Source organism: Pogoniulus pusillus, chromosome 10 (genome assembly GCF_015220805.1).
Source record: "Pogoniulus pusillus isolate bPogPus1 chromosome 10, bPogPus1.pri, whole genome shotgun sequence".
Classification (NCBI taxonomy): Eukaryota; Metazoa; Chordata; class Aves; order Piciformes; family Lybiidae; genus Pogoniulus; species Pogoniulus pusillus.
This window is the reverse complement of record NC_087273.1, coordinates 33,932,065-33,958,468: the sequence shown is the minus strand read 5'-3', so window position 1 is coordinate 33,958,468 and position 26,404 is coordinate 33,932,065. Positions and strand designations below refer to the sequence as shown.

At 43.5% G+C, this 26,404-nt stretch overlaps 1 protein-coding gene across 11 annotated transcripts in view; it reads right to left on the bottom strand.

Annotated features, from left to right (window-relative positions):
* PTPRM (protein tyrosine phosphatase receptor type M) overlaps positions 1 to 26,404 on the bottom strand; it is a 598,091-nt gene that overhangs the window by 120,655 nt on the left and 451,032 nt on the right. For 6 of the 11 annotated variants that reach the window (XM_064150185.1, XM_064150178.1, XM_064150179.1 and 3 more), the window contains 5 exons: positions 21,178 to 21,329; positions 17,567 to 17,641; positions 17,309 to 17,335; positions 11,557 to 11,568; positions 10,608 to 10,795 (listed from right to left, as the gene is read on the bottom strand). In XM_064150185.1, coding sequence (XP_064006255.1) covers positions 10,608 to 10,795; positions 11,557 to 11,568; positions 17,309 to 17,335; positions 17,567 to 17,641; positions 21,178 to 21,329 — 454 coding nt within the window. The remainder of the gene's footprint in view (positions 1 to 10,607; positions 10,796 to 11,556; positions 11,569 to 17,308; positions 17,336 to 17,566; positions 17,642 to 21,177; positions 21,330 to 26,404) is intronic. The other 5 variants (XM_064150183.1, XM_064150186.1, XM_064150189.1 and 2 more) reach the window with 2 other exon arrangements.

Below are 26,404 nucleotides of genomic sequence, written 5' to 3'. Positions count from 1 at the left end.
TCTATATAATTGCATTTGCTTGCAGGACAAGCATAGAATCTCCTGTATAAACTACTTTCTTCTTCTCCACCTTCCTGCCTCCTTGCATCACCTGCTCCTCAACTTCCAAACTCTAATGAATTTTCTTCTTATTCTAAAATCCAGAGACAAAGAGTTACCTGCAGGTCACAGATGTTCTCCTTCCCACATTTAAACTGCCCCCATTCCCTCCCAGTGTTCCTGAGCCTTTCTTCTTCCTTTGTAATTCGTGTCTTGTGGGATAGAGAATATCCTGCCCTGACTGTGATATTGGCTGCCTCAGCTGGTGCTGCAGCACAGCAAGTAAGACCAGAGGGAAAGAAAAAAGGAAGATAAAAATGAGCAGGGTGGAGGTGAGACAGGCCAAGGAACATATGCAGAAAACCTAGCACCAGCTGGGGCCCTTCAGAAGCTCTGTGAAGAGAACATCAACAAATTTCTTCTTTTTGCTTCTAACTTCAAGATTTCAGAACAGGGCTTGGAAGTGTTACATGGCAGCAAATTTGTCTTCCAGCTGGAACCAAAGAGAATGGAAAATCGCAGCTGGAGGACTGGGTTGGAGGGGCAGGATTCTAGTCTTAGCATGACAGCGGAAAAGAGAAACTTCACTTGGCTTCAGACCTAGGTCAGACATATCTAACAGTGGTCTGGAGCAAACAAAACCTTAAATGAAGGCAAAACTTTTTTTCCATGAAAAGTTTTCTGCTTTCTACAATACCTTCTGTCCCCCCAGAATATGGGTCAGTATTTCTGCTGGTCTTAGAGACTTCATTTTCTCATGTGTGTCTTAAAAAGCATTTTCTGTTTCTATCATTCTAGTTTGTTTACCCCAAATATTTCAGTGGTCAGTAGTGCACTGCATGGAAAGAAAAACCTCTTCTTCTGGGTAGCACATCTGTCTGCCTATCTTCTGAAGTCTCATTTCAATGAATACATTGCTAAGAAGATTAGAGAATCACAGAATTAACCAGGTTGGAAAAGACCTCTAAGATCATTGAGTCCAACCTAGAACCTAACCCTTCTAATTAACTAAGCCACGGCACTAAGAGCCTCATCCAGTCTCCTTTTAAACACCTTCAGGGAGAGTGTCTCAACCACCTCCCTGGGCAGTCCCATTCCAATGCCAATCACTCCTTCTGTGAAGAACTTAACATCCAGCCTAAACTTGCCCTGGCACAGCTTGAGGCTATGTCTTCTTGTTCTGTCACTGGTTGCCTGGGAGCAGAGACCAACTCCACCTGGCTACATCCTCCCTTCAGGTAGTTGTAGAGAACAATGAGGTCTGCCCTGAACCTCCTCTTCTCCAGGCTGAACACCCCCCAGCTCCCTCAGCCTCTCCTGGTAGTGCTGTGCTCCTGCCCCCTCACCAGCCTTGCTGCCCTTCTCCTGACATGTTCAAGCATCTCAACATCTTTCTTAATTTGAGAGGCCCAGAACTGGATTGCAACACCTCAAAGTGGATAGCACACAGAATGAAAGGAGCATAATCAGTACAGTTTCAAACAGTGTAAAACTTCTATTAGCAACAGCACTTGTTTAATGATATCAGGATAAAACTATTTCCTGACTGAAACAGTTAAATACCACAAAACCTGGAGAAAGGATGCACTTGAAGAGAGAGATAGCTGGGGGAAAGCCTTCAGTCAAAGTTACATAGAGCAACCTGTTTTTAAGCTCTGTTACTGACACTGTCCTGTTAGTGAGAGTAAGTGAGGATGATATGAGCAGGACATCCTTTGCAAATCCTGGCTGCTCAAAGGAACCTCTGGGTCTGAGATAATGGAAGCTCAGAGCTCCCTGTCATGGAACATAATGTGAAATTGATTTTGCAGGGCTTTATCTACTCAAAGGTGCACTGGTTTAATTAAAGGTGTGTTTTTAAATCAATTCTGTTAAACCAGTCCAAGCTCCTGTGTGGACACTCTGAAATCGATCTGGAAGTGTCTTATGTCAACTAAATGTAATCTGGCAAAGAACCAATTTACACTAAACATAAACCAATTTTTTGCTGATCTAAAAATAGGGGTAAAAGTAGATCTTAATTACAATTACACAATATTGGTGAATTTCTCTGGTTTTGCCCTAGCTACACCTCCATTAGGCTTAGTTTACCTGTTTAGGGAGGAGATGAACTCACTTCATTCTTCTGTACATTTATGGCCTTGTGAAATGTGAAATCAGACTGTCTTGTTTTGAGCTGGACCAGAACCAGTTCTGGTCAGGGATTTGACTTCTCAGCTCAGTCTCTGCTGGGTGAGGGCACTTTCTGAAGTTCAGGGCAGGTTTGCACAGCCCAGTGCTGCTGCTAGCAGTGAGAATGGTGATGGGGAAAGTTACTGTCAAGGGTTGGGCTGCAGAAAGGCTCTGCCTGAGACTTGCTCCTGTACAGACCAAGGACACTGGCACAACTGGAGCCTTACCTTGGGCTGCAGGAAGTCAGAGGTGGCACTTGCAGGTAGGATAGTACAGGATAGGTGACCCTCAACTACCAACAAGGGATTACATCCTATGGACAGCATCTTCAGGATCAAGCTGAGGAATCATCAGAGTCAAGCCTCTTCTCCAATGGTCAGTGTCCAAGGAGGGCTCTGTTCCTTCTGCCTTCAATCCCAATCCATGTTTTCCTGAATCCAGTTTTATAACTAATCTCTTGAATCTAGTTGCCATCTGCTGCTGAATCCAGTGTGGGACTTCTCCAGTGCCTGTCCCCAGCACCAGCAGTGACAATGGTGATATCATTATCATCAGAGCTTAGGTTTGATCTTGGTTTGTACCTCTTTTTGTTTGTTTCATTGTATTGTGCTGATTTCTATTCCAGCTAGTTTAGTTGCTTTCCCACCTCATTAGTCTCCCTCCCTTCTCCCCTTTCTCCTCCCATAGAGACCATCTGTCACTCATCTAGAGCTCACCCCTAACCCTTGACATAGGTCAATGTTATCCTGTCAGTCTAGCAGTGCTAGAAACAAGCCAGAAACTCTCATTTCTTAAGGGTCTAACAGGATATAGGATGGATTTTAAGGATCTGCTGCAGACTAGCTGTGTGGAAGCTTCCCCAGGTTTAAGGATTCCTGTGCAATCTCATCCCATCATTCACACTCCATCAGACCTCAAACAAAAGCCAATACTTGAGTCCACAGCTTAAAGAAGTATCCATGTTAATTTCACACCAGAGAAACACATGGGAACACAGGCAGTGAACTCATTGCTGTTGTGCCACAGAAGACATCTGTGTTTGCTCTTGTTCTGCAGATCAGAGCGTGTGCTGCTACACCCAGGGCACGATCCTGCTCTAAACAGCTGCATTCTTTGCAGGAGCAGGGACAGGCTGGGGATGGCTCCCTGGCAACATTTAAAGAATCACAGAATTGGTTTGGTTGGAAAAACCTTTCAGACTGAGTGGAACTATTAACTCAACACTGCCAAGTCCACCACTAAACTGTGTCCCTCAGTAATATATCTGCCCAGCTTTTAAATCTCTCCAGGGATAGCGACTTCACCCCTGCCATGGGCAGCCTGTTCCAAGGCTTGACAGCCCCTTCCAGGAAGAAATTTTGCCCAATGTCTAACCTAATTCTCCCCTGGTGCAATTTAATCCCATTTCCTCATGTCCTATTCCTTGTTCCTTGGGAGTAGAGACCGACCCCCACCTCGCTCCAATCTCCTTTGAGGGCTTTGTAGAGAGTGAGGTCTCTGCTCATCCTCTTTTTCCCTAGCCTAAACGATCTCATTTCCCTCAGCCACTTCTCACAAGATCTGTTTTCCAGACACTTCACCAGATTTGTTGCCCTTCTCTGGACCCACCCTAACACCTCTCCTGTTTTTTGTCTGGTGAGGGGTCCAAAACTGAACTCAGTATTCTGCGTGCAGCCTCGGCTGTGTTGAGCACAGAAGGATTGCATCAAAGTCTTTATAGTTAGAGAGCCCAGGTGGCTCAGTTCCTTCCAGAAGGAGAGCAACAGGGTGTAACTACACTATTCAGATATACAGGTTGCCCAGGGAGGCTGAAGGTCTTCAAGGCCAGGTTGGATGAGGCCTTGAGCAACCTGTTCTAGTGGGAGGTGTCCCTGCCTATGGCAGGGGGTTGGAACTGGATGATCTTTGAGGTCCCTTCTACCCTAACCCATTCAATGATTCTACTTCCCCAAGTCCCCATGCACTGAGAGCTCAAGATACACAGTATCTCAGGAGGGTTATCCTAATGCAGACTAAGAAACCAATCTACTGTTGCTTGAAGAGGACTTTTTAACCTTATTTTTTTGGTGATAGTTATGTTACTGAGTCGACCTTGAAGTCAACAGGACTTAGAACTATGCAGGTGTGCTTAAACTGTGAGCAGTAGCCCTAATTGTTAAGCCAAGTGGACTCTTAATTATAAAGTTTCATTTTAAAGCACTTAAAACTATGCATGACAGTAAATACTACATCCTTGCACACCTCTGAAGTGCTGTTAATGGGTAATGTGGTACTTCACTTTCTGTTCAGTTTAACAGATTCATTTTCAGAGTGAATCCTGTGTGAATTTCTCCTGAATCAAACTCTTTCCCTTGTGAGACTACATAATCCTGCTGTTTTGTGAGACCAAAAAAGTAATCTAGGAGACTTCATTCAAAACAAATCCCCTGCCAGACTACTTCTTTCTCTTCATTTGGGCAGTTATCCTTCTGATCATTTACGAGGAAAAGATTCTTTGGCTGCCTTGTTCAAGCCTGTAAAGAGGATGGGCATCACTCTGACAGCAGTGTAAACAGAGAATTGCAGTCTCCACAGTGAGAGAATGTATTGGCCAGTTTTCACGGAGATATGAGGGAAATATTATGTTAGAATCATAGGATCAACCAGGTTGGAAGAGACCTCCAAGATCATCCAGTCCAACCTAGCATCCAGCTCTGTCCAATCAACTAGACCATGGCACTAAGTGCCTCAGCCAGGCTTTTCTTCAACACCTCCAGGGTCAGTGACCCCACCACCAGTGACTCCCTGGGCAGCCCATTCCAATGCCAATCACTCTCTCTGGCAAGCCTCCCTTCAGGTAGTTGTAGACAGCAATGAGGTCACTCCTGAGCTTTCTCTTCTCTAGGCTGCACACCCCCAGCTCCCTCAGCCTCTCCTCACAGCGCTATGCTCCAGGCCTCTCACCAGCTTTATCACCCTTCTCTGGACACACCTTTCTCTTGAATTGAGGAGCCCAGAACTGGACATAGTACTCAAGGTGTGGCCTGACCAGTGCTGAGTACAGGGGCAGAATAACCTCCCTCGTCCTATTGACCACATTGTTCCTGATCTAAGCCAGGATGCCATTGGCTCTCTTGGCCACCTGGGCACACTGCTGGCTCATCTTCAGCTACTATCTACCAGTACCCCCAGGTCCCTTTCTGCCTGGCTGCTCTCCAGCCACTCCGTCCCCAGCCTGTGGCACTGCTTGGGGTTGTTGTGGCCAAAGTGTAGAACCTTGCACTTGGCCTTGTTAAATGTCATCGAATTGGCCTCTGCTCACCCATCCAGCCTGTCTAGGTCCCTCTGCAGGGCTCTCCTACCCTCCAACAGATCAACACCTGCTCCTAGCTTGGTGTCATTTGCAAACTTACTGATGCTGGACTCAATCCCTTTCTCCAGATCATCAATAAAGGTAATGAACAGGACTGGACCCAGCACTGATCCTTGGGGCACACCACTAGTGACAGCTGCCAACTGGATGTGGCACCATTCACCACCACTCTCTGGGCCCAGCCTTACAGCCAGTTCTTGACCCATATCAGAGTGAATCTGTCCAAACCATGAGCTGCCAGCTTTGCCAGGAGCTTGTTCTGGCAGACTGAAGTCCAGTAGTTCAATGGGAAAAAAAGCCAACCTTAAAGACACAGCTAATTACAGTTTAGTCTCACTATAAACACTTTCCACATACAAACAGGACTTTTTCAGGAGCAGCTGCAGAATTTTAACTCTATCTTCCTTGTCACTATCCCCAGAATCACTGAATGGTGAGGACTAAAAGGGACCTCTGGAGATGATGCAAAAGCAGGGTCACCCACAGTAGGTTGTTCAGAAATGTGTCCAGGTGGGTTTGGAATCCTTCAAAAGAAGGAGACTCCAAAACCTCTCTGGGCAGCCTGTGCCAGGGCTGCAGCAACCTTGCAGCAAAGATTTTCATTATGATCAGATGGAAGCTTGTGGATTCCAGTTTTTCCCTGCTGCCCCCTGTCCTGCTACTGGGCACCACTGAAATGAGCCTGGCCCCATCTCCTTCACCTCCACTGCTTAGATACTGAACAACATTGAGATGATCACCTCTCAGGTTGTTCTTCACCATGCTCAACAGCCCCAGGTCTCAGCCTTTCCTCCTCACAGAGAGGCTTCTATCCCTTCAGCCTCTTTATAGCCTCTGCTGGATTCGCTCCAGTAGTTCCCTGCCTCTCTTGAACTGGGGAGCCCAGAACTGGATCCAATACTCCAGATGTGATCTCATTGGGGCAGAGTAAAGAGGCAGAAGAGCCTCTTTTGACCTGCCTACTATACTCTTCATAATGCAGTCCAGGACTTCCAGGACACCATTTGCCTTCTTGGCCACAGGAGCATATTGCTGAGTCATGGTGAACTTGAACTTCTCAGCTGTACTCGTCTTGGAGTTATCCTCCCCAGGTGCAGGACCCTACACCTGCCTTTGCTGAATTTCATCAGATCCCCTTTTGCAGAGATGGTCTCTTCTCACAGGTAAACAGTGGCAGAACAAGAGGGAGTGGCCTCAAGCTGTGACTGGGTAGGTTTAGACTGGACAGTAGGAAACATCTTTTTGGGGAGAGCATGGTGGCAGAACAAGAGGGAATGGCCTCAAGCTGTGACTGAGTAGGTTTAGATTGGACAGTAGGAAACATCTTTTTGGGGAGAGCATGGTGGCAGAACAAGAGGGAATGGCCTCAAGCTGTGACTGGGTAGGTTTAGACTGGACAGTAGGAAACATCTTTTTGGGGAGAGCATGGTGGCAGAACAAGAGGGAATGGCCTCAAGCTGTGACTGGGTAGGTTTAGACTGGACATTAGGAAACATCTTTTTGGGGAGAGCATGGTGGCAGAACAAGAGGGAATGGCCTCAAGCTGTGACTGGGTAGGTTTAGACTGGACAGTAGGAAACTTTTCTTTTGGGTAGAGCACAATGACAGAACAAGAGGGAATGGCCTCAAGCTGTGACTGGGTAGGTTTAGACTGGACAGTAGGAAACATCTTTTTGGGGAGAGCATGGTGGCAGAACAAGAGTGAATAGCCTCAAGCTGTGACTGGGTAGGTTTAGACTGGACATTAGGAAACATCTTTTTGGGGAGAGCATGGTGACAGAACAAGAGGGAATGGCCTCAAGCTGTGACTGGGTAGGTTTAGATTGGACAGTAGGAAACATTTTTTCAGGGAAAGAATGGTCAGGTATTGGAATGGGCTGCCCAGGGAGGCGATGGAGTCACCAACCCTGGATGTGTTTAAAAGTCATTTGTTTAGGGATATAGTTTAGGGTGGACCTTGTGGTTTAGGGACATTGGTTGGACTTGGTGATCCTGAGGGGCTTTTTCAAGCTGAATGTTTCTGTGTTTCTGTTAATGTTAACCAGCTGCACCCTAATGTACTGCATCTCCTGGCATTAGTCATGACTACATCCTCTGCCTGTAATGGGATGACTTTCATCAGCATGGTAAGCTCAAAATGAAGTGATTTTGCTGGAAACTGTTTCTCAGCAGCATCATTTGATCCACTCTCGTTAAAAAGTCATGTCATTGGCTGCATTAGAAATTCCATTTTACAGTCCTTTTTCATTTTTAATTTTGTTGGGTTTTTTTGTTTAAAACAAATTAATTGTAGCTTTCCTCTAGGCTTAATGCTGGTACAAAAGGTTTTGGCTAATGAGCAAATCTTTTCCAAAGACAGGAATGTTCATTTCTATCATTTCTAAAGAACAGTGGCGTAAAGAAGCCCTCGTTTAAGTCAACCACACAAATGGAAGTTGACAAGTGATTAGCTCCTTCTGGGAATAAATTGTTTTCTACATTTTAGTGGGGGAAAAAAAAATGTCATCAGTGACTTTGTTTGTGGCCTGGAGCATGGGCTTTGGATTTTAATACTACAAGCATCAGTTTAAACAATTACATATTTAAGCAATTACAAGATGGAGCTGGCATGACACAAAGCAAGCTTCACTAAATCACTGTCTCTTGGAAAATGCAAATAACATGCATGCCTGTAAAAACTCAGCAATGGACTAGGAACCATATGAGTCATGAAGGACCCACACTAATAGATGCATTGCTTCCTACCTTTAAAACTTCAGCACATTGTATGGAGCCTCCAGGACAGGGCATGATTGTGAATACTCAAGAGAGAAATTATTGCTTGCCTTATGCTGTGGAAATAATTTGAATTTTGTTCATTGTCATAGAATTGTAGAATGAATCAGGCTGGAAGGAACTCTGGAGGTCATCTTACCCAACCCCTTTGTCCTCCTCCCTTCTCTCATGAAAGAATGAAAACACAACCTTCTTTTGACAACTTTTGTTCACCATGTTCACCCCAGTGACCTAGATGAAGGGACAGAGTGGGGTCTCAGCGAGTTTACTGGTGATATCAAACAGGGAGGAATAGCTGACAGCCTGTCAGACCTGGACAGGCTGGGGACTTCAGTAGATGGGAAACTGATGAAGTTCTAAAAGGACAACTGTAGAGTCACAGTATCACAGTATCATCAGGGTTGGAAGAGACCTCACAGATCATCAAGTCCAACCCTTTACCACACAGCTCAAGGCTAGACCATGGCACCAAGTGCCACATCCAACATTGCCTTGAACTGCCCCAGGGACGGCGACTCCACCACCTCCCCGGGCACCTGGGGAGGAATAACCACCTGCACCAGTACAGGTGAGGGGTTGACTTGTTGGAAAGCAGCTCTGCAAAGGGCCTGGGAGTGCTGGTGGACAAGTGCACCATGAACCAGTGATGTGTCCTTGTGGCCAGGAAGGCCAACAGTCTTGGTGTGTGCACGAAGAAAAGTATGGCCAGCAGGTTGAGGGAGGTTGTCTTTCTGCTCTGTTCTGCCTCAGTGAGGTCACATCTGGAGTATCAGATCCAGTTCTGAGTCTTCAGCTCAAGAGAGATAAGAAACTAGTGGGAAGAGTCCATCAGAGGCCACAAAGATGCTGAGGAGACAGGAGCATCTTTGTGAGGAGGAAAAGCTAAGACACCTGAGGCTGTGTAACCTGGAGAAGAGCAGTGCAAGAGTGGAACTTTGCAATGCCCAGCAATGTCTAAAGGGTAGGAGGACAAAAGGATGAGGGCAGACTTTTTTCATTGGTGTCCATAGATAGAACAAGGCCAAAGAGCATAAACTGGAATACAGAAGGTTCTACCTGTACATGAGGGAAAATGTCTTTTCTTTTAGAGTGACAGAGCCCAGGATCAGGCTGCCAAGAGAAGCTTTGGAGGACCAATTGCTGGAATTGTTGAACACCATGTTGGATGGGATGTTATAGAATCATAGAATCAGTCAGGGTTGGAAGGGACCACAAGGATCATCTAGTTCCAAACCCCAGGGACACCCTAGCCTAGCTCCAGCTGGCCAGAGCCCCATCCAGCCTGGCCTTAAACACCTCCAGGGATGGGGCCTCAACCACAGGTGTTAAGTAACCTGTTTTAGTAGAAGGTGATCCTACCTATGGCAGAGAGGTTGTATTGAACGACCTTTGAAGTGCCTTCCAAGTCAAACCATTTTATGGTTCTATGTTCTATGCAGTGATCATGACATTCAAAACTAAGGAGATAACAGGAAGGAACAGATCACTCTAGCATGAAACACAGGAACAGAAGAATTAAAAAGAAGGGATAAAGGGGGAGACTGAGTTAATATAAAAAATAAAGATTAGAGCCTCCAGCCAGTGGGAAATGGGTCAGGCATCACAGAATAAATTTTATAGCCCTTTGGACCTCCCTGAAGATTTGTGACTTTCCTGTCCATGATGACTAGGATTACTCCAATAAATACTGCTTGTAGAACTTGATTTCCAAGCTAGTGTCATGTTACAGGGCAACTGTGATTAGACAACCTGTGAGGCAGAGCTTTGGAAAAAGAGCAATATTCTTCAGCAGGAGAAGAAAAAATCTGTCAAGTTCTGGGGCAACACTAGTGAATCTGTTGGCTTTTTTTTTTTTGAGTCTACATCTTTATGAAAGCAGAATTAGGCAGAGGTTTCATAGAATCATAGAATCAACCAGGTTGGAAGAAACCTCCAAGATCAGCCGGTCCAACCTAGCACCCAGCCCTAGCCAGTCAACTAGACCATGGCACTAAGTGCCTCATCCAGTATCTTTTTAAACACCTCCAGGGACGGCGACTCCACCACCTCCCTGGGCAGCCCATTCCAAGAAAGGAGTTTGTGTCACAATCCTCACTCTTCAGAGTTACAATCAGAACATTTCCTCTCTGTAGAGATAACCTTTTCCATTCCATATCTTGCCTCACTTGGTTGAGCAACTATTTTCCCCTGTTCCGTGGTACAGGCAACAGACAGACCAAGCCAACAGCACAGAAGACACAATAACCAAATAATTAAACCTGACACTTACTTCATACTCCTCTTTGAACCCATAGCCTTCTGCACACTTCATCTGGGTGATGTGTTGTAGCAAGTCAGCTACACGGATGGCTGGATGGAGCTGTCCGGTCTGGTAGGGCACATCCACCGGATCTCGCTTCTTGTAGGTGTGGGATTGGACCAGGCTGCTTGTGTCACTGACCATCGTGTGGGTTTCATCTAGAAAAAGAGCATCTCATCATGTCCTGGCTCATTTCACTTCCTAAGGGAAACAGCTGTTACACAGATTTCTAGAGGAGTGGCAGAAATCTGACACCATCAGTATCGCTTCAGTCTGTGAAGGCTACACCAGGAGAACAATAAATCCATGGAGCAGTTTACACGGGGAGATTGCAAGACTGGTTGGGATGAAGCAAAGTCCATGGTTCTACAATGGAAGCATTGCAGAGCAGTCCAAACTCTAGGGTCATTTTAAATGTCACTAGCTGATTACAAACAGGTTTTACATGAGGCTTTTGGTTCTAAACTCCGTTGAAGTTTCATGCTGAAACTTCGACAAGTCCCACAGAGTGAAACTGGACTTGCACTCTTCTTAGATTGCTTAAGTGCTCTATTTTACAGGGCAAATTCAGAGCAAATGTTTGGAGTGAGCAAAATAAAAAGATGCACAAAATGGCTTATGGTTTCTTCAAGCTAGGACTGCAATGGAAATGTAGATCTGATACAACATTGGGAGACAAACTACGAGAGGACAAATGCAGAGGATCATCTGATCAGGAGAAATGTCTTGACTGACTGCTGAACATGCTTTAGGACCATGGTATATGTCATGAGCCACCACATTAGGCATGGAATGTTATGTGTCAACTGACATGCAAGCCAACAAACAGGAGAACCCAGTGGGCTGGCTAAAATTCTCATGAGACACATACTCTCCCAACCCTCCACATCTCTTCCATGGGGCAAAATGGGCAACTTACCATTGATTGGCACTTTTAAGAAGATACATATCAGGAGAAAAAAAAAAAGAGGAGGAGAAAAAGGAAACAGGCCATAAGCAACAGTACTGCATTCATCATGACAGGTAGTTTTATGTTTGTGACTTAGTCTTTACAGAGTGATTTCCTAAGCGAGTCAGATTCTGATCTCAGTTTCTCAGTCTGAATTAACTGTACTGAAACCAAAGTATCTTACAGTGAGTCAGTTCCCACAGATGCAACTGAGATTAAAATTTAACACTCAGTAGTAAACAGACAGATGTGAAAGTGCACTGTACCTACAGAAGCAACAAGACTTCCTTCCTGCTTTGATGGAAATTTGTCTCTTGACAAGAGAAAAAAAAAACCCAAACCAGCAGACAACCCAAATTCTAAGGCCCATATATCAGCATAAATATTTCTTCTGTATATCCAAATAATGCTATCTATCTCAAAGAGCTTAATTGAAATTACAAATGTGGTGTTTAAACTGCTCCTCACTGGCTGCACCCTAAATGGAGGAAAGGCTCTAGAAAAATGCTGGCTTAAAAAAATATTAGGTTGTAAAATATGTTGTATGAAAGGGAAGCGTTAAAGTAATATTTCCACATTCATAAGTTAGGTATAACAGAGAGTTCCATAAATGCTCTGGATGAAAGGGCCCCAAAATTCTGATGTACCCACCAAAAATGCTACCACATCTCATTAAAGGTGCGGTTTTGGTCTTAAGTTATACCACTGAAACTGATGATAAAGCCACAAAGCTCAACAAATCACATTTTCAAGGGTGATTTTAGGTTCTCTCCATTCACATTGATACTAAGACACATGAAATCTGGTCCTCAGCAAGGATGCAGCCAATATGAACTGTGAATTAAACCTAAACCAAAAATAAGAGAGAAAAAAATTATGGGGATGAGCAGGAGCATTTCACTACTTTTGCTGCCAATCAGATTGTTTTTTTGTCTAACAAGGTGATAAAATTGTACTGCAAAGCACCTTGGAATGCATGGCATGAAGTGTGGTATATACAAGGGTAGGTACAGTATGTCACTGTTGAAATGGCACCTGAAAACTACGAGGTGGCTATGACACAGAAGACAAAAAAAGGTGTAGGGAGCTGATCATGATTTTTTGGGTGGCTTATTTTAATGTCAGAAACAGGTCAGAAAGCTTTGGGATTTTTTTGGCCAGCTACAGAACCCCTTGTAACTGACTGTTAGTAGCTAAGATGAAGGCAATGTTTTCAGATAGTGGGGGTCTTGTGCTATGAAAGCAGCAGTTTAACCACAGGTCTCACAATGGTAGAAGTTGGAAGGGACCTCTGGAGATCTTCTAATCCAACCACCCACGAAATTACTTATGAATCTCCTTCCTGGGAGTTTCAGACTGATTTTCCTCTCTCCATTTCTCTTATAGCTGCATTAATACATTTTTTTCTCTCATTTGAGAGTGATATTTCTAAACTGTCTTGTCTTTAAATGCTTGTTTGAGATGGTAGATTAGGAGACATATATATCACAGCTTTTTGCTTTGCCTTTGAGCACTGTTTTTTAAAGGCTGAGCTCCTTTAGATGCAGTGTTCATATGCAATGGTTTGTCCAGCTGAAGTACTTACAGCTGCAGCTGCTCTGCTCTCCACTTACTCATTCCCATAGAGCTGTACAACCCATATTAAATAATATAGTCACTTATTAGTTAAATGAATTCATAGCACAGGAGGTATCTGGAAAGCCAGCTCAGTGTCTTTTGGGCTGGAAAAGCCAGCCCAGAGTGTTGAGACTCTCCAGTTTCAGAAATACACACATGGCTGATACCAGGCAAGCATGACCCACATTCAGGCCCAGCAGATAAGGGTTTAGCTCCTGTTATAGAAACACTGTTAGAAGAGACCTTTCAAGGTCATCTAGTCCAACCTTACTGCAGGTAATATCTTCAACTACAGCAGGTTGCTCAGAGCCCCAAACAGCCTGACCTACAATGTTTGCAGGGATGAGGCATCAACCACCTCTCTGGGCAACCTGGGACAAGGTTTCAACACCCTCAGCACAATTTCTTCCTCCTATCTAGTTTAAATTTCCCGTCTCTTAGTTTAAAACCATCACCCCTTATCCTTTCACAACAGGCTGAGCTACAAAGCCTGCTCATGGTTTTCTTACAGGCCCCTTTAAATACTGACATGCCACAAGAAGCTCTCCCTGGAGCTTTTTCTTCTGCAGGCTGAACACTCCCATAAATCTGGAAATGCTATAAGTATGTTGTGGCCTTTCTAGCAAATTCTGGAAACTAAACTCAACCATTCCCCAGCCCTGTCCACTTCCCAGGAGCTCACACTGAAAAGTTAGTTTCATTCTAACTATGGGCTTGACCTTGCAATCTAAAGACAACTTCTGTGGACGTTGCCAGCCAGCATTAACAGGCATCAGTCACAATTCAAACCCAGCGTAGTTTAACAGCTCTCTTCCTCCACTAACTCAAACACAGCTAATCTGATTTACCTCAGGTAAAAAACCTGTTCCTGTAGGCATAAACACAGTTTACAACAGGTAGCCCTGGTCTGAATGGAAAGCACTCATAAAAGGGCACTCAATTTTTAAGATGTAAGGTTGTTGTGGTAGGCCTGATAGGCCCAAAATAGGCATGGACGTGTCCTGCCTTGCCCAGGCATGCTTTTCTGCCCCACCAGAGGAGCAAGCATGGGAAATGGACACAGGAGAACCTGGAGCCACTGAGTCTGGCCTGCCCAGGGCCCTATGGTGTAAGGTGCACACACTTAGCTTGTGCCTGCCTAGTGCAGGGCCTGTGCTGTTCCCACATTAGGGCAAAGTGAGCCTGTGGCTTTGCCTAACATGGCAAGGTTTGGCTAACTGCCACCCTGAGTGGCTGTGCTTGTGTCCAAGGGGCACATTGACAAAAGGAGATAGGCAGGTGAACAACCTGCTTTTGCTTCCCTGCTCTCTGCCTGCTCTCTCTGCTGCTCCCAGCCCTGCTGCTATTGCACACTGCCTTACTGCTGCCTGCCAAACTCCACTGCTGCCAGTTACCAGGAGCAGACCCTGGATGCCTGCAGGCTATCGGCCTGTGTGGCCATCTGACATCGTGCTGAGGCTGCACACATCTGCCTCTGCACCTGAAGGTCCTGCCTAGAATCCCTGGGCTTATACACAGATGGTCCAGAAGAAGCCAGGAGACAAGGTCAGAGATTGTCTGCCTCCTGTCCCCAGAAGCTGGGAAGATTCAAGCCTCAATGTCCAACAAGACAGAGTCCCCTGGGAGCATTTGGGCACTATGTGGACTGTGACTAAGCCCCCACGAGTGGGTAATCATAACCTGTGAGTAAATGCTTAAGTGCCTCTTTGTAATTCTCCATTGCCTTCTGCCATAGAGCAGAAAGAGCTTGAGCCCAGCTACTGGGCAAGCAGCATATTGACCACAAGCCGCATTTGACCGCAGGAACCTTCTCTTCCAGTCCAATTAATGTTTATGTATTTTGCTGGTTGTTGCTAGATCTGGATATTATCCATAGAATGTTTCCATGACTGTGGAAGAACCACAATATTATTAAAATTGGGGGGTGGGGGCAGAGCTCTGAATAGCAAAATTAATAAACAATATTAATTTCAGAAAATATCATCTCCCATCAATTAATTTCCCCTCCCCAACAAGGGTTAGAAAAATATTCATTGTCCACAGTGAAATAACTGAATGATTTCCCAAGATGAGCAAGCACAGGTTGAAGTAGTGGCCCATAAAATGCATATCTAACTGATTCAAGATTTTATAGACTTAGCAGGAGTAAAGATTCTTTCTTTTTCTTGTTTTCCCCACAGTGTGTCTTTGATATCTGAATTCCTTGCTTTAGAGATTATTTCTTGGGGGGGGAGAGCAACTAACAAATAATTTCACCACCATTATTACATAACAAAGGATCATAAAAAAAAACCAAAACACCAAACAACAAAATAGAGAAACCATTAACTAAAAATTAATCCAGATAGAAAATCTTAATAGTTTTTTCTCCTGATAATAGTATTTTTCTCCTCACCCACCTACAAGGTCAGGAAGGACATCTACAGGAGGAAGCGTTGAAAGAATGCTGAAGCACAACCCCCACCCCCCCAAAAAAAAAAGAAAAAGAATCTAACATCTCAGGCAGTTAAAAGGCACTGCAAATTTCATTTGCATGCAGATTATTTCATTGTTACTATCATTACCTTCTCCTAGATTTACATAATGTATAAAACCACACCAGTTCCTTCCCCATGTTACTGTGCTGAAATACGCTGCACTAAATACTGCCTGGCAATAGCAAGTTTTTCAAGATCACCTTCCTCAACTTCTACTTTTAACATGCTTTGCTTTACTTTTATCATAGGATAGTTTAGGTTGGAAGAGACTTCAAGGATTATCTAGTTCAAATGTCCCACCACAGGCAGGGACACCTCCCATTAGAACAGGTTGCTCAATCCAATCTGGCCTTGAACACCTCCAGGGAGGGAGCATCCACAGCCTCCCTGGCACAACCTGTTCCAGTGTTTCACCATCCTCACTGGAAAGAACTTCTTCCTAACATCCAGTTTAAACCTATTACTCCTTGTCTTGTCATTACAAGACCTTGTAAATAGTCCTTCTTTAGCCTTCTTGTAGGCCTCCTTCACAGATACTGGAAGGTCACTCCAAGGCCTCCTTGAAGCCTTTTATTTAAGCTCATTTAACTTCAAGGGCAGGAGTCACTTCAGAGGTGCTTTTTTATTTATTTCTTTTCCAGTGATTAGAAAAAAAAAGAGGAGAAAGGAAAATATGTTGTAAAAAGAGTAAATAAAAAGGCTTGACATTGGAGCCTGGGTTCTTGCACACTTACATTCTGAATTCTTGCACGTTTATATTTTGATTTGTTATTTAAATAAATCATCTCCCTGTTAATTTTAAAGTTAGTAAGGGAAGGAGGTGTGAATTAACACAAGCCACAAAGTGTTGCTTAAGCATTGAAAATATGACAGTGCCTCATGCTTATTGATTTAGTGCTGCAGAAACCTCTCTTCAACACGGGACTTTCATAAGTTCATAGTTCCACTATGAAATACTTCCCCCAGATGTTTTTAACCTACTGTTTTGTTTTGTTCCTGTGGCACCTGATGTGTGACAAATCATACTCTTTAAGCACTGTGTCATTTTGCTGTTCCCAACAGCATCTCTGCTCTGAATCTCCACTTTGACAGGCATGTGTGGTACAGTGAGAGGAAACGACAGACAGAGAGTAGCCAAATGTGTGTTTTGTCTGATTTTTTGTTATTGTGAGTGGTATAATTAGGAAAAAAACATTTTATTTAGTTATTTATCTATCTATCTATCTATCTAGCTATTTGTTCATTTATTTACTTCCAGAAGAGACATACTCCTTTCTGAGATAAAATGGGGGGGGAAAAATAGATGAAGGAAAATATTTCAGCTGCTGCAACGATCAAATTCTTTTGTGTCACTCCAAATACATGCAAAAACATTTCATCATAAATCCACTTGGTAAGATTATTTCTCTCCTTTCTCCCCTGACTTGCACTACAACAGCAGTAATGAAGCCTGATACCTGTCCCTAGCATCCTCAGCACTCCATAGCATCCTCATTACAGCCAAACCTTCCACCCCTCCCTTCAGACATAAAACTCCAGCTCTTTGCATCTTATTGCCTGTACCCATGAGAACTGCAACTTTCTAAACGGCTTTAGTGATAAACTTTGATAAAGGGAAATGTTCTCACCTAAAATTGCAGTTGGCACAAATGGATCTGTCATACATCATAAGCAGGTCAATGCAGGAAAGGTAAAAAGAGAGAGAAGAGTAAATGGTTGATAAATGTTGCTGCGTTTTCTTTCAGAAAGCTACTGCAAGCAACCCATGGGTTGCTCATCTGTGAATTAAATTTCTAAGGCAAGAAGCACAAGAACACCATTAAATATGCTTTTCTTGTGAAAAGGGCCATACAGGGTGGAAAGCAAGAAAAAAATAAATTGGTTACCTGGGTAATAGGAATTAGGCACTGTTGTGCTCAGTGTGTTAGTTTTCATTGTAAATGAAGATGGTGAAGATACAGCTGCAAAGAGAAACAAAGCTGGTTAGAGACAGAGCAGTGATACAGGGCTGCTTGAGCTGAGGGATGTGGAGGACTTGGCTTAGAGTTTCTCTTATTGTGGCAGCTGGCATCAGGACCTAGGGAAAACCAGGCTTCACAAGAGTTCACTGAATTGTTTTGGTTGGAAAAGACCTCCAAGATCATCCAGTCCAACCATCAACTTAAGATCACTGTGGCCATTAAACCATGTCCTGGAGCTGCCATGCCCACATGTTTCTTGAACACCTCTAGGGATGGTGACTCCACCACCTCCCTGGGCAGCCTGTTCCAATGCCTGACCACTCTTTCAGTCAATTTTTTTTTTTCCTAATATCCAACCTAAAAATTCCCTGGCACAATTTCAGTCCATTTCCTCTTGTTCTATCACCTGATATTTGAGAGAAGAGACCAATCCTCACCTCACTACAGCCTCCTTTCTGGGAGTTATAAGAGAACAATCAGATCTGCCCTCAGCCTCCTTTTCTCTGGACTAAACAATCCCAGTTCCCTCAGCTGCTCCCCAGAAGACCTGTTCTGTATACCTTTCACCATCTTCATTGCCCTTTGCTGTCATCAGAGAAAACATTTTGATCAGTGATGACAAATACACTTCTTCAAGCACATGATTAGACTGAATGGTGGATGCCTGCATAAGGACATCACAACGACAAGAGATGTTTTTGACAGAAGCTTTAATTATTACTAAGTTTATCTAATAATACTTTAAATACTTCATGAAAATATTCTACTGTCATTCATTTTATCCTCTTTTTTTTTTTTGATTCATTCAGACAAGTGGATAATATGTACACAGATACTACTATGCCCTGAATATTTACTTTGCTTGAATATTTACTTTGGATGAAAAGCTGTCACTGGTATTAAATCATTTATCCATTGCTAAAACTTACAGGAAAGGCCAACTCAATAAAATTCAGTTCAGGTAGCTCCTTGGCATACAAAGATCATGTGAATGACCATTAGAAGCTCAGATGCGTTCAACAGGTTGGAATAAATCGCAGCATCTTACAGCACGTTCAGTCAACGGCTTTCAAACAAAGCTCATGGCAAATTGAGCCTTAGCTGCTTGTCTACACAGCACAAATTCAGTTGGGTCAGGGAGTGCAAGAACATTCTGGATACCTAGGGACAGATGAGCCAAAGAAGAGCAAGGAAGCTGGTAAAGGGTCTGGAGCACAAGCATTATGAGGAGCAGCTGAGGGAACTGGGGCTGTTTGGTCTAGAGAAAAAGTGGGTGAGGAGAGAGCTTCTCACTCTCTACAGCTATCTGAAGGTAGATTGTAGCAAGGCAGGGGGCAGTCTCTTTGTAGAATCATTAAGGTTAGAAAAGTCCACTGAGATCATCAAGTCCAACCATCAGACACTATCATGACTACTAAATTGTCTCCCAAATGATAGGATGAAACAGCCTCAAATTGCGCCAGGAGAGGTTTAGGATGGACATTAGGAACAATTCCTTCTCCAAAAGGGTTGTGAAGCCCTGGAATAGGATGCCCAGGACAGTGGTGGAAGTCCCAATTTCCTGGAAGGATTGAAAAACTCTGTAGATGTAGTGCTGAGGGACGTGGTTTAGCACTGGCTGGGTTAAGGATTGCACTTGATGATCTTAAAGGCCTATTCCAACCAAAATGATTCTACAGTTAGGGGAATTTGTGAAGCAAAAGTATAACTGAGGAAGACAGGATCTGCTGGATGAGGAGTGGGTATTTGTCCTTCTGGCTTTCACCCATATAATTTTTTGTTGACCACAGGATGTTAGGGGTTGGAAGGCACCCAAAGAGATCACCGAGTCCAACTCCCCTGCCAGAGCAGGGCATGCAGGTTCTAAGGCATACAGCTGCCAGCCCTTGTTATGATGAAGTTATCTGAAAACTGGCTTCAACAGTGCTGGAAGTCACATTCATTTGTAATATCTGAGACTACTTTTCTTTGATTTAGTCTCCTGAATTGCCAGATGGCAAGAACAGAGTTGTTCTCCTTTTGGGTCTGGATGTAAATATTAGTTGAGGTTAGGGATGCTGCAAACTACTAAACAGCACAATTGTTTAGGTGCAGGATGCAGCCAGTGTAAGAAACTTCCATAGGAAGCAGAAATGTTCTATCTCTCGAGTACAAGGTCTTACACAAAGATTAGTCCTAAAGACTTCAGACTGTTTCCACTCATGACCACATTTCTTCTAGAAGACTAATTATAGGTTCTGGCCCTCAAGTGGCATAAAATACTTGCTATGCTAATGATTTCACATTGGTTTAAGATGGTTTATATAGAGAGGGTATAGTCTCAGGAGCTTATTGCAGCTTCTTTGGTCACAGTGACCATTCAGTAATGCTTTTTGGTAAACTCCATCACGATAATGGAAAATGAAGTCAACCCTCTTGATCTCTTCCCAGGAGCAAGGAATCTCAACTGCAACGATATATTCTCACCCCAAAGGCAAGTCAGATATATTGAAAGACCTATTTCAAAGCCATTTCAAAAGTAACTCAAACACAAATTAACATTGCAAATTCTGAGCCCAACGCTGCCGGGAGAAGTCTCACTGCATAAACCTCACAGAGTGTTTGCACAACCCAGCTTGTCAAAGGCAAGTTCTTAAGCATATTATTAAAGAGTGGGAGTTGGGCCTCACATTCTGTTAGTACTTGAAACAAAATTCAGTTTTTCACCAATTCTGGAGAAGCTCAGAAATACTGGTAGGAAAAAATACCCAACACAACTGAAGTGCTTTAAGAACTACAAAAAAGAAGCATTTTTTTTTTAAACATAGTAATTCTTTTCCCTTCTTTTTAACAATTATATGAAACTACTGTTTTGCCTGGTCTTTGCTTAGGGCCAGCCTCCAGACAGGAGTGAGTCTTTGGCTAACATTCTAGTACAGGACATTTTACATGCCAAATTTGATGTAATTTTAAGATAGATTGAAGGAGACTCAGGATATTAGAGAATCTCTTATGAGATTGCAGAATGGACAATTCTGCTGAGACCTTTCTTTGCACAAGCAACTGAAAGAGCATCGTCTAGAGCTGGAAAATAATAAAGGCAATAAGATCATGATTATTAGGTTATGACATGCAAAAATAAATTTTGCCAAAAGAAAAAAGGGGAGGAAAAAAAAAAGGAATAGGGGAAGCATTTGAAGGATTTGGGGCAGCATGAGAGGTGTAAAATTTGTAACATAATAGGGATTGGAGAAAGATAAAGCTACAGCTGTTTCAGTAATGCCTTTGCTCTTCTGCAGAAGAAAAGGATGGGCAGAAAAAAGCTCAATTATCCTTATTATTTTTGAAGAAGCCTGTTCTTGATATCTGACTGTCTTGCTCATTCGAATACATACTGTAATGTGCTGCACAGTGGGATACTTTGGGTCCTATGGATTTTCCATGACTGAGTAATGAGGAATATTTTAAAATCCATTTACACCTTTCTTCCACCTTCCAAAAAAGAAAAAAAAATAATAAAAGGGAGAGAGAGAAAAGAAAAGAAAAAAAAAACTTACATCTGCCATTTAGATTGTGAGTGTCCATGAAAGAGAAAGCTTCATCACAGTTGGTGCCTTGCTCAGTGTAGCTTTTATCCATTGAATTCACCATCACTGTCATTTCCTGCCGTGTGCTACTCAGTGTCTCTTTCCGTTTTTTAGCCAGTTTTCTTAAGGAATGAATGTTGAGGAAGAAAGGGGGAAAAAAAAAGGAGGAAAAGAAGTCAGCAACACTCAATGAGCAGAGAGTCTTTACGTTGATTAGGTCATGCTGTTTAGATACTAATGTGGTTACAAACTGCATCACTGAGCTAACATATTTCCAATTCTTTTGCACTTCTGGAAGTTTACATTTGATTGCACAGACTCCCAAAAGCAAGGGATCATAGAATGGGCTGGGTTGGAAGGCACCTCTGAAGGTCATCTAATCCAAGCCCTGCTACAGTCAGCAGGAGCATCCTCAAATAAATCAGGTTGCCCAGAGCCCTGTTGAGCCTCAACTTGAGTATCTCCAGGGATGGGGTCTCAATCACCTCCCTGGGCAACCTGTTCCAGTGTTCCACCAACCTCATAGCGAAGAACCTGTTCCTGACATCCAATCTAAACCCGCTCTTCTCTAGTTTGAATCCACTGACTTAAGGTGAACAGAATATTAATCCTTGGGGATCACAGAACTGAAGAGGATTACTTGGATACAACACTAATGTCAGCTGAGCCAAATCTGTTGAAATGCATAAATAAAAAGGATGGAAAGGAGATTTTGCTGAAACTGAAACAAGAAAAATAGGTAACAATTTTCCCTTCTCATGCATAGAACTGCCTGGAGCTGTTTCACTGGGACACCACACGATACAGCTAACTGCTTTACATCATGCTGTACACACGTTTGACCTCCTAACACACTTTGCACAAGCAAGTGACCTTCTGAATGGGCCTGCATTTCTAAAAACTACTTTCTGTCACTGGATTCCAGGAGAATTAGTCACAAGAGTGAGTAGCTTCTCAGTAGGAGTGGTCTGTCAGAGGCAAGATCTGGATTCTGATACTATAACAGTGATTCATTAAGCTTTAAGTGTTTTGGACACATATACTTTATTTTTTCCTCTTCCAGACCTGTCTGTTCCTGTCAAAACAGAAATCTCATTGCCTCCTCCAGACTAGTGCTTAACCACCATTGCAAAATAACAAGTCCAAAAGTCTTCCTTTTTTTCCTTCAGCCTCTGTGAGACATCTGTGATCCTGATGATGGTGGATCTCACTGTTTGTGGCCTGTGATTGTCCTAGAGCAAACCTTTCTCCAAGTCCTTGTTTATATACATTTGGAATTTTCCAGATTCCTTCTGTATAGTATCTTTAAGGGATGGGTTTTACAGAGAAATAAGTGCTCCACAGATACTGTGCATTTAGAATCACAGAATCAACCAGGTTGGAAGAGACCTCCAACCTAGCACCCAGCCCTAGCCAGTGATCTAGACCATGGCACTAAATGCCTCATCCAGGCTTTTCTTCAACACCTCCAGGGATGGTGACTCCACCACCTCCCTGGGCAGCCCATTCCAATGCCAATCACTCTCTCTGACAACAACTTCCTTCTAACATCCAGCCTAGACTTCCCTTGGCACAACTTGAGACTGTGTCCCCTTGTTCTGTTGCTGGTTGCCTGGCAGAAGAGATCAACCCCCACCTGGCTACAACTTCCCTTCAGGTAGTTGTAGAGAGCAATGAGATTATTTCACTGGATAAACACAGATGGGACCAGTAGATCATCTAGTCTGAACTCTTACAAAAACTCACTCAAATTCACTGAAATACCATCAGTAAAATAAAACTCTTACATCTTTAAATCATTTGGTCGCTTCCTCCTCCATATCTAATTGTAATAAAAGAGTAATATATTACTTAAAGTACCCTTGTGGCCAAGAAAAGCAAAGGTTTCCTGGGGTGTGTTAGAAAGGGTGTAGTTAGTAGATACAGAGAGGTTCTTCTCCCTCTCTACTGTGCCCTGGTGAGGCCACATCTGGACTATGATGTCCTGTTCTGTGCCCCTCAGTTCAAGAAGAACCTCAGGATCCTGGAAGGATCCAATGCAGCGCCACAAAGATGATGAAGGGTGTGGAACACCTCCCTTAGGAGTAAAGGCTGAGGGAACTGGGGCTCCTGAACTTGGAGAGGGGAGACTGAGAGGTCACCTCATTCGTGTTTACAAATATGTGAAGGGCCAGCACCAGGAGCATGCAGCCAGGCTCTGCTCAGTGATGTCCAGTGATAGCACAGGGGGCAGTGGATACAGCCTGGAGCATAGGAGGTTACATGTGAGGGTGACAAAACATTGGAATGGTCTACTTGGAGAAGTTGTGGAGTCTTCTCTGGTAACATTTAAAGCCCAACTGGACACATTCCTGTGTGACCTACTCTAGATGATCCTGCTGTGGCAGGGGGGTTGGACTAGATGATCTTTTGAGGTCCTATTCCAACCCCTCATGTTCTGTGATTCCGTAAAGTAGAATCTGAGATGCATCCCCTAATGCACAAATGACTTAATTCAAGTCCTTTGTAAGGACATACTTATCAAAGTGACAATATGAACTGATTATAGCTTTTCCTTTTTCCACCCTTAGCTGAGAAGACAACATGGTAAGTCATGCATGGCTTCTCTTCTGATCCTTTTTAGCCTTAAAGCATCTACAGCTACTCCCACCACCTGCCAAACACTGGGCAGCTCTCAACGTAGCTGAGTTTTGAAACCAGAACCTGTTTTCTGGTTTCAAAACCGGCTGCTCCCTCCCTGGAGGTGTTCAAGGCCAGGTTGGATGAGGCCTTGAGCAACTTGCTCTAGTGGGAGGTGTCCTTGCCTATGGTGGGGGGGTTGGAGCTGGATGATCCTTGAGGTCCCTTCCAACCTAGACCATTCTATGACTCTATAAGCTCTTGCTTACACTGACAACCAGAGATCTTGCTTACGACACCGACACCAGGAAACTCCATTTTTCAAAGCAGTCAGCTAATTTTCTTGAAGAAATTAGAGCAACATTTTCTCATTTCCTTCATTTTTTTGTTTTAGTCCCATTACCAAGATAGAGCAGACTGTTTTTATGACACTAACAACTGCACAGCACTTCTGCATCTGAATCTAATTCTGGAAATAGGTCTTGTGGGAAAAGTTCAAAACTGAAACAACTGCTGGAGGAAAAGAACAATAGCAGCCAGACTTTTGTACTGTGAACAAAAACACCCACTGGACTCAGGCAAGCAAACTTGAGCTGAATATAACTTTTGGTTTTTTTTTTTTAACATCTGCCTTTTTCAGATATTGCTGAAAGTGCTGCACTGCTGCAGTCTGTGCAACTCATCTGTTGCTTGGATCTCTTGATCCCTAGGAGGCTCAAAACACACAAGATTCAACAAACTTGTAAAACTATGGAACTTCATTTCATTATCCCAGAATTGGTTTGGTTGGGAGACACCCTTAAGGTCATTAAGTATGACCCTTAGCCCAGCACTGCCAGGTCACAACTAAATCATGTCCCACACTGCCACATCCACGTGACTTTTAAATGTTTTCAGGGATGGGGACTCCACCACTGCCATGGGTAGTCTGTTCTAGGACTTGACAACCTTTTGGGGGAAGAAATTCTTCCTCATGTCCAACCTAAACCTTCCCTGGTGCAACTTGAAGACATTTTCTCTTTCCTTATCATAGAATCAACCAGGTTGGAAGAGACCTCCAAGATCATCCAGTCCAACCTAGCACCCAGCCCTATCCAGTCATCTAGACCATGGCACTAAGTGCCTCATCCAGGCTTTTCTTATCACTTCTTACTTGGGAGAAGAGAGCAACCTCCATCATTTACAATCTTCTTTCAGATCACCTTATTTAAATCTATCTTCTTTCAGTCCCATTGCTACATTTCCTTGTAAAAAACCTCGTGAGCCCCCTTTAAAGATAAACAGGCCTCAATAAGCTCTCTCTGCAATAAGGTCTTGTTGTGGACAATGTTATTTGGACCACATGGTATTTTTAATTGGTACTAAAAAGAAAATAGAATTAGGGTTATTACTTTACAACTTCATCTCTCTGGAGAGTCACTTAAGATAAAATCCAGTGTGCTGACAGAGATGAAGTGATGCACATGAGAGACCTGAGGCTGTTTAGTCTGGAAAAGAGAAGACTGAGAGGAGATCTTATTGATGTGTTTATAAGTTTCTGAAAGGAAGGTGTCAAGAAAAAGGAGATAGTCTCTTTTCAGTGGTGTCTAATGACAGAAGGGGCAATGGACACAAATTGGGGCCCAGGAGGTTTCATCTCATCATGAGGAAGAACTTCACTGCCGAGGGTGCCTGAGCACTGGAATGGGCTGCCCAGAGAGGTTGTGGAGTCTCCTTCTCTACAGATTTTCAAGACCCTGCTGGTTGCATTCCTGTGTGACCTGCCATAGGTGATCCTGCTTTGGTGGAGAGGTTGAACTCAATGATCTCTGAAGGACCCTTCCAGGCTCTACACTCCTATGATTCTATGAAAGTATTCCTAACAACACACAACACTGGATTTAAATGACTGCACAAACAGCAGGAGAAAGAAATCCTGTAGTGACCCTCTGAAGACAAAAGTTCATAGAATCATAGAATCAACCAGGTTGGGAGAGACCTCCGATATCATCCAGTCCAACCTATTCCCCAGCCCTATCCAGTCAACTAGACCATGGCACTAAGTGCCTCATTCAGTGCTATGCTGTTGGGTTACATTCTTTCCCTGAGAGCAAATGATTGTGGAAGATGTCACCACGGGATCCTAGAGATACTAAAAGTAAATATCAGGAAAGGAACATCTGATCAAGGGCTGAGCAGAGGCCAGTGACTGCATGACTGTGTCTTTGCTTTGTTCCTGTAGTCATCTCAATGTTTATTAATGGCCATGGTCACAGTCTGGTGGACTGCTAAACCAAAATTTGATGCAATTTTCTATTGAATAAGCAACCCCTGCACAGATTACACACAAACCAGGATGTAAATACCTTAGCTGTTTTTCTGACACTTCAAATCACTCACCTGTTTGTATTGTTTTAGGCTACTTATGATATACCCAGCAGGATTAATTAACTCCAAAATTAATTACTTTGCTCATCTATTTTGGCTGGCTGTGGGATGCTAAAAGAAGACTCATTATTTTGGGGAAAATGCTTTAATTTAAAATCATGTACTGAGCATCATGGGTTCAGCAGCACTCAATCTGGAGATGTAATTTAAT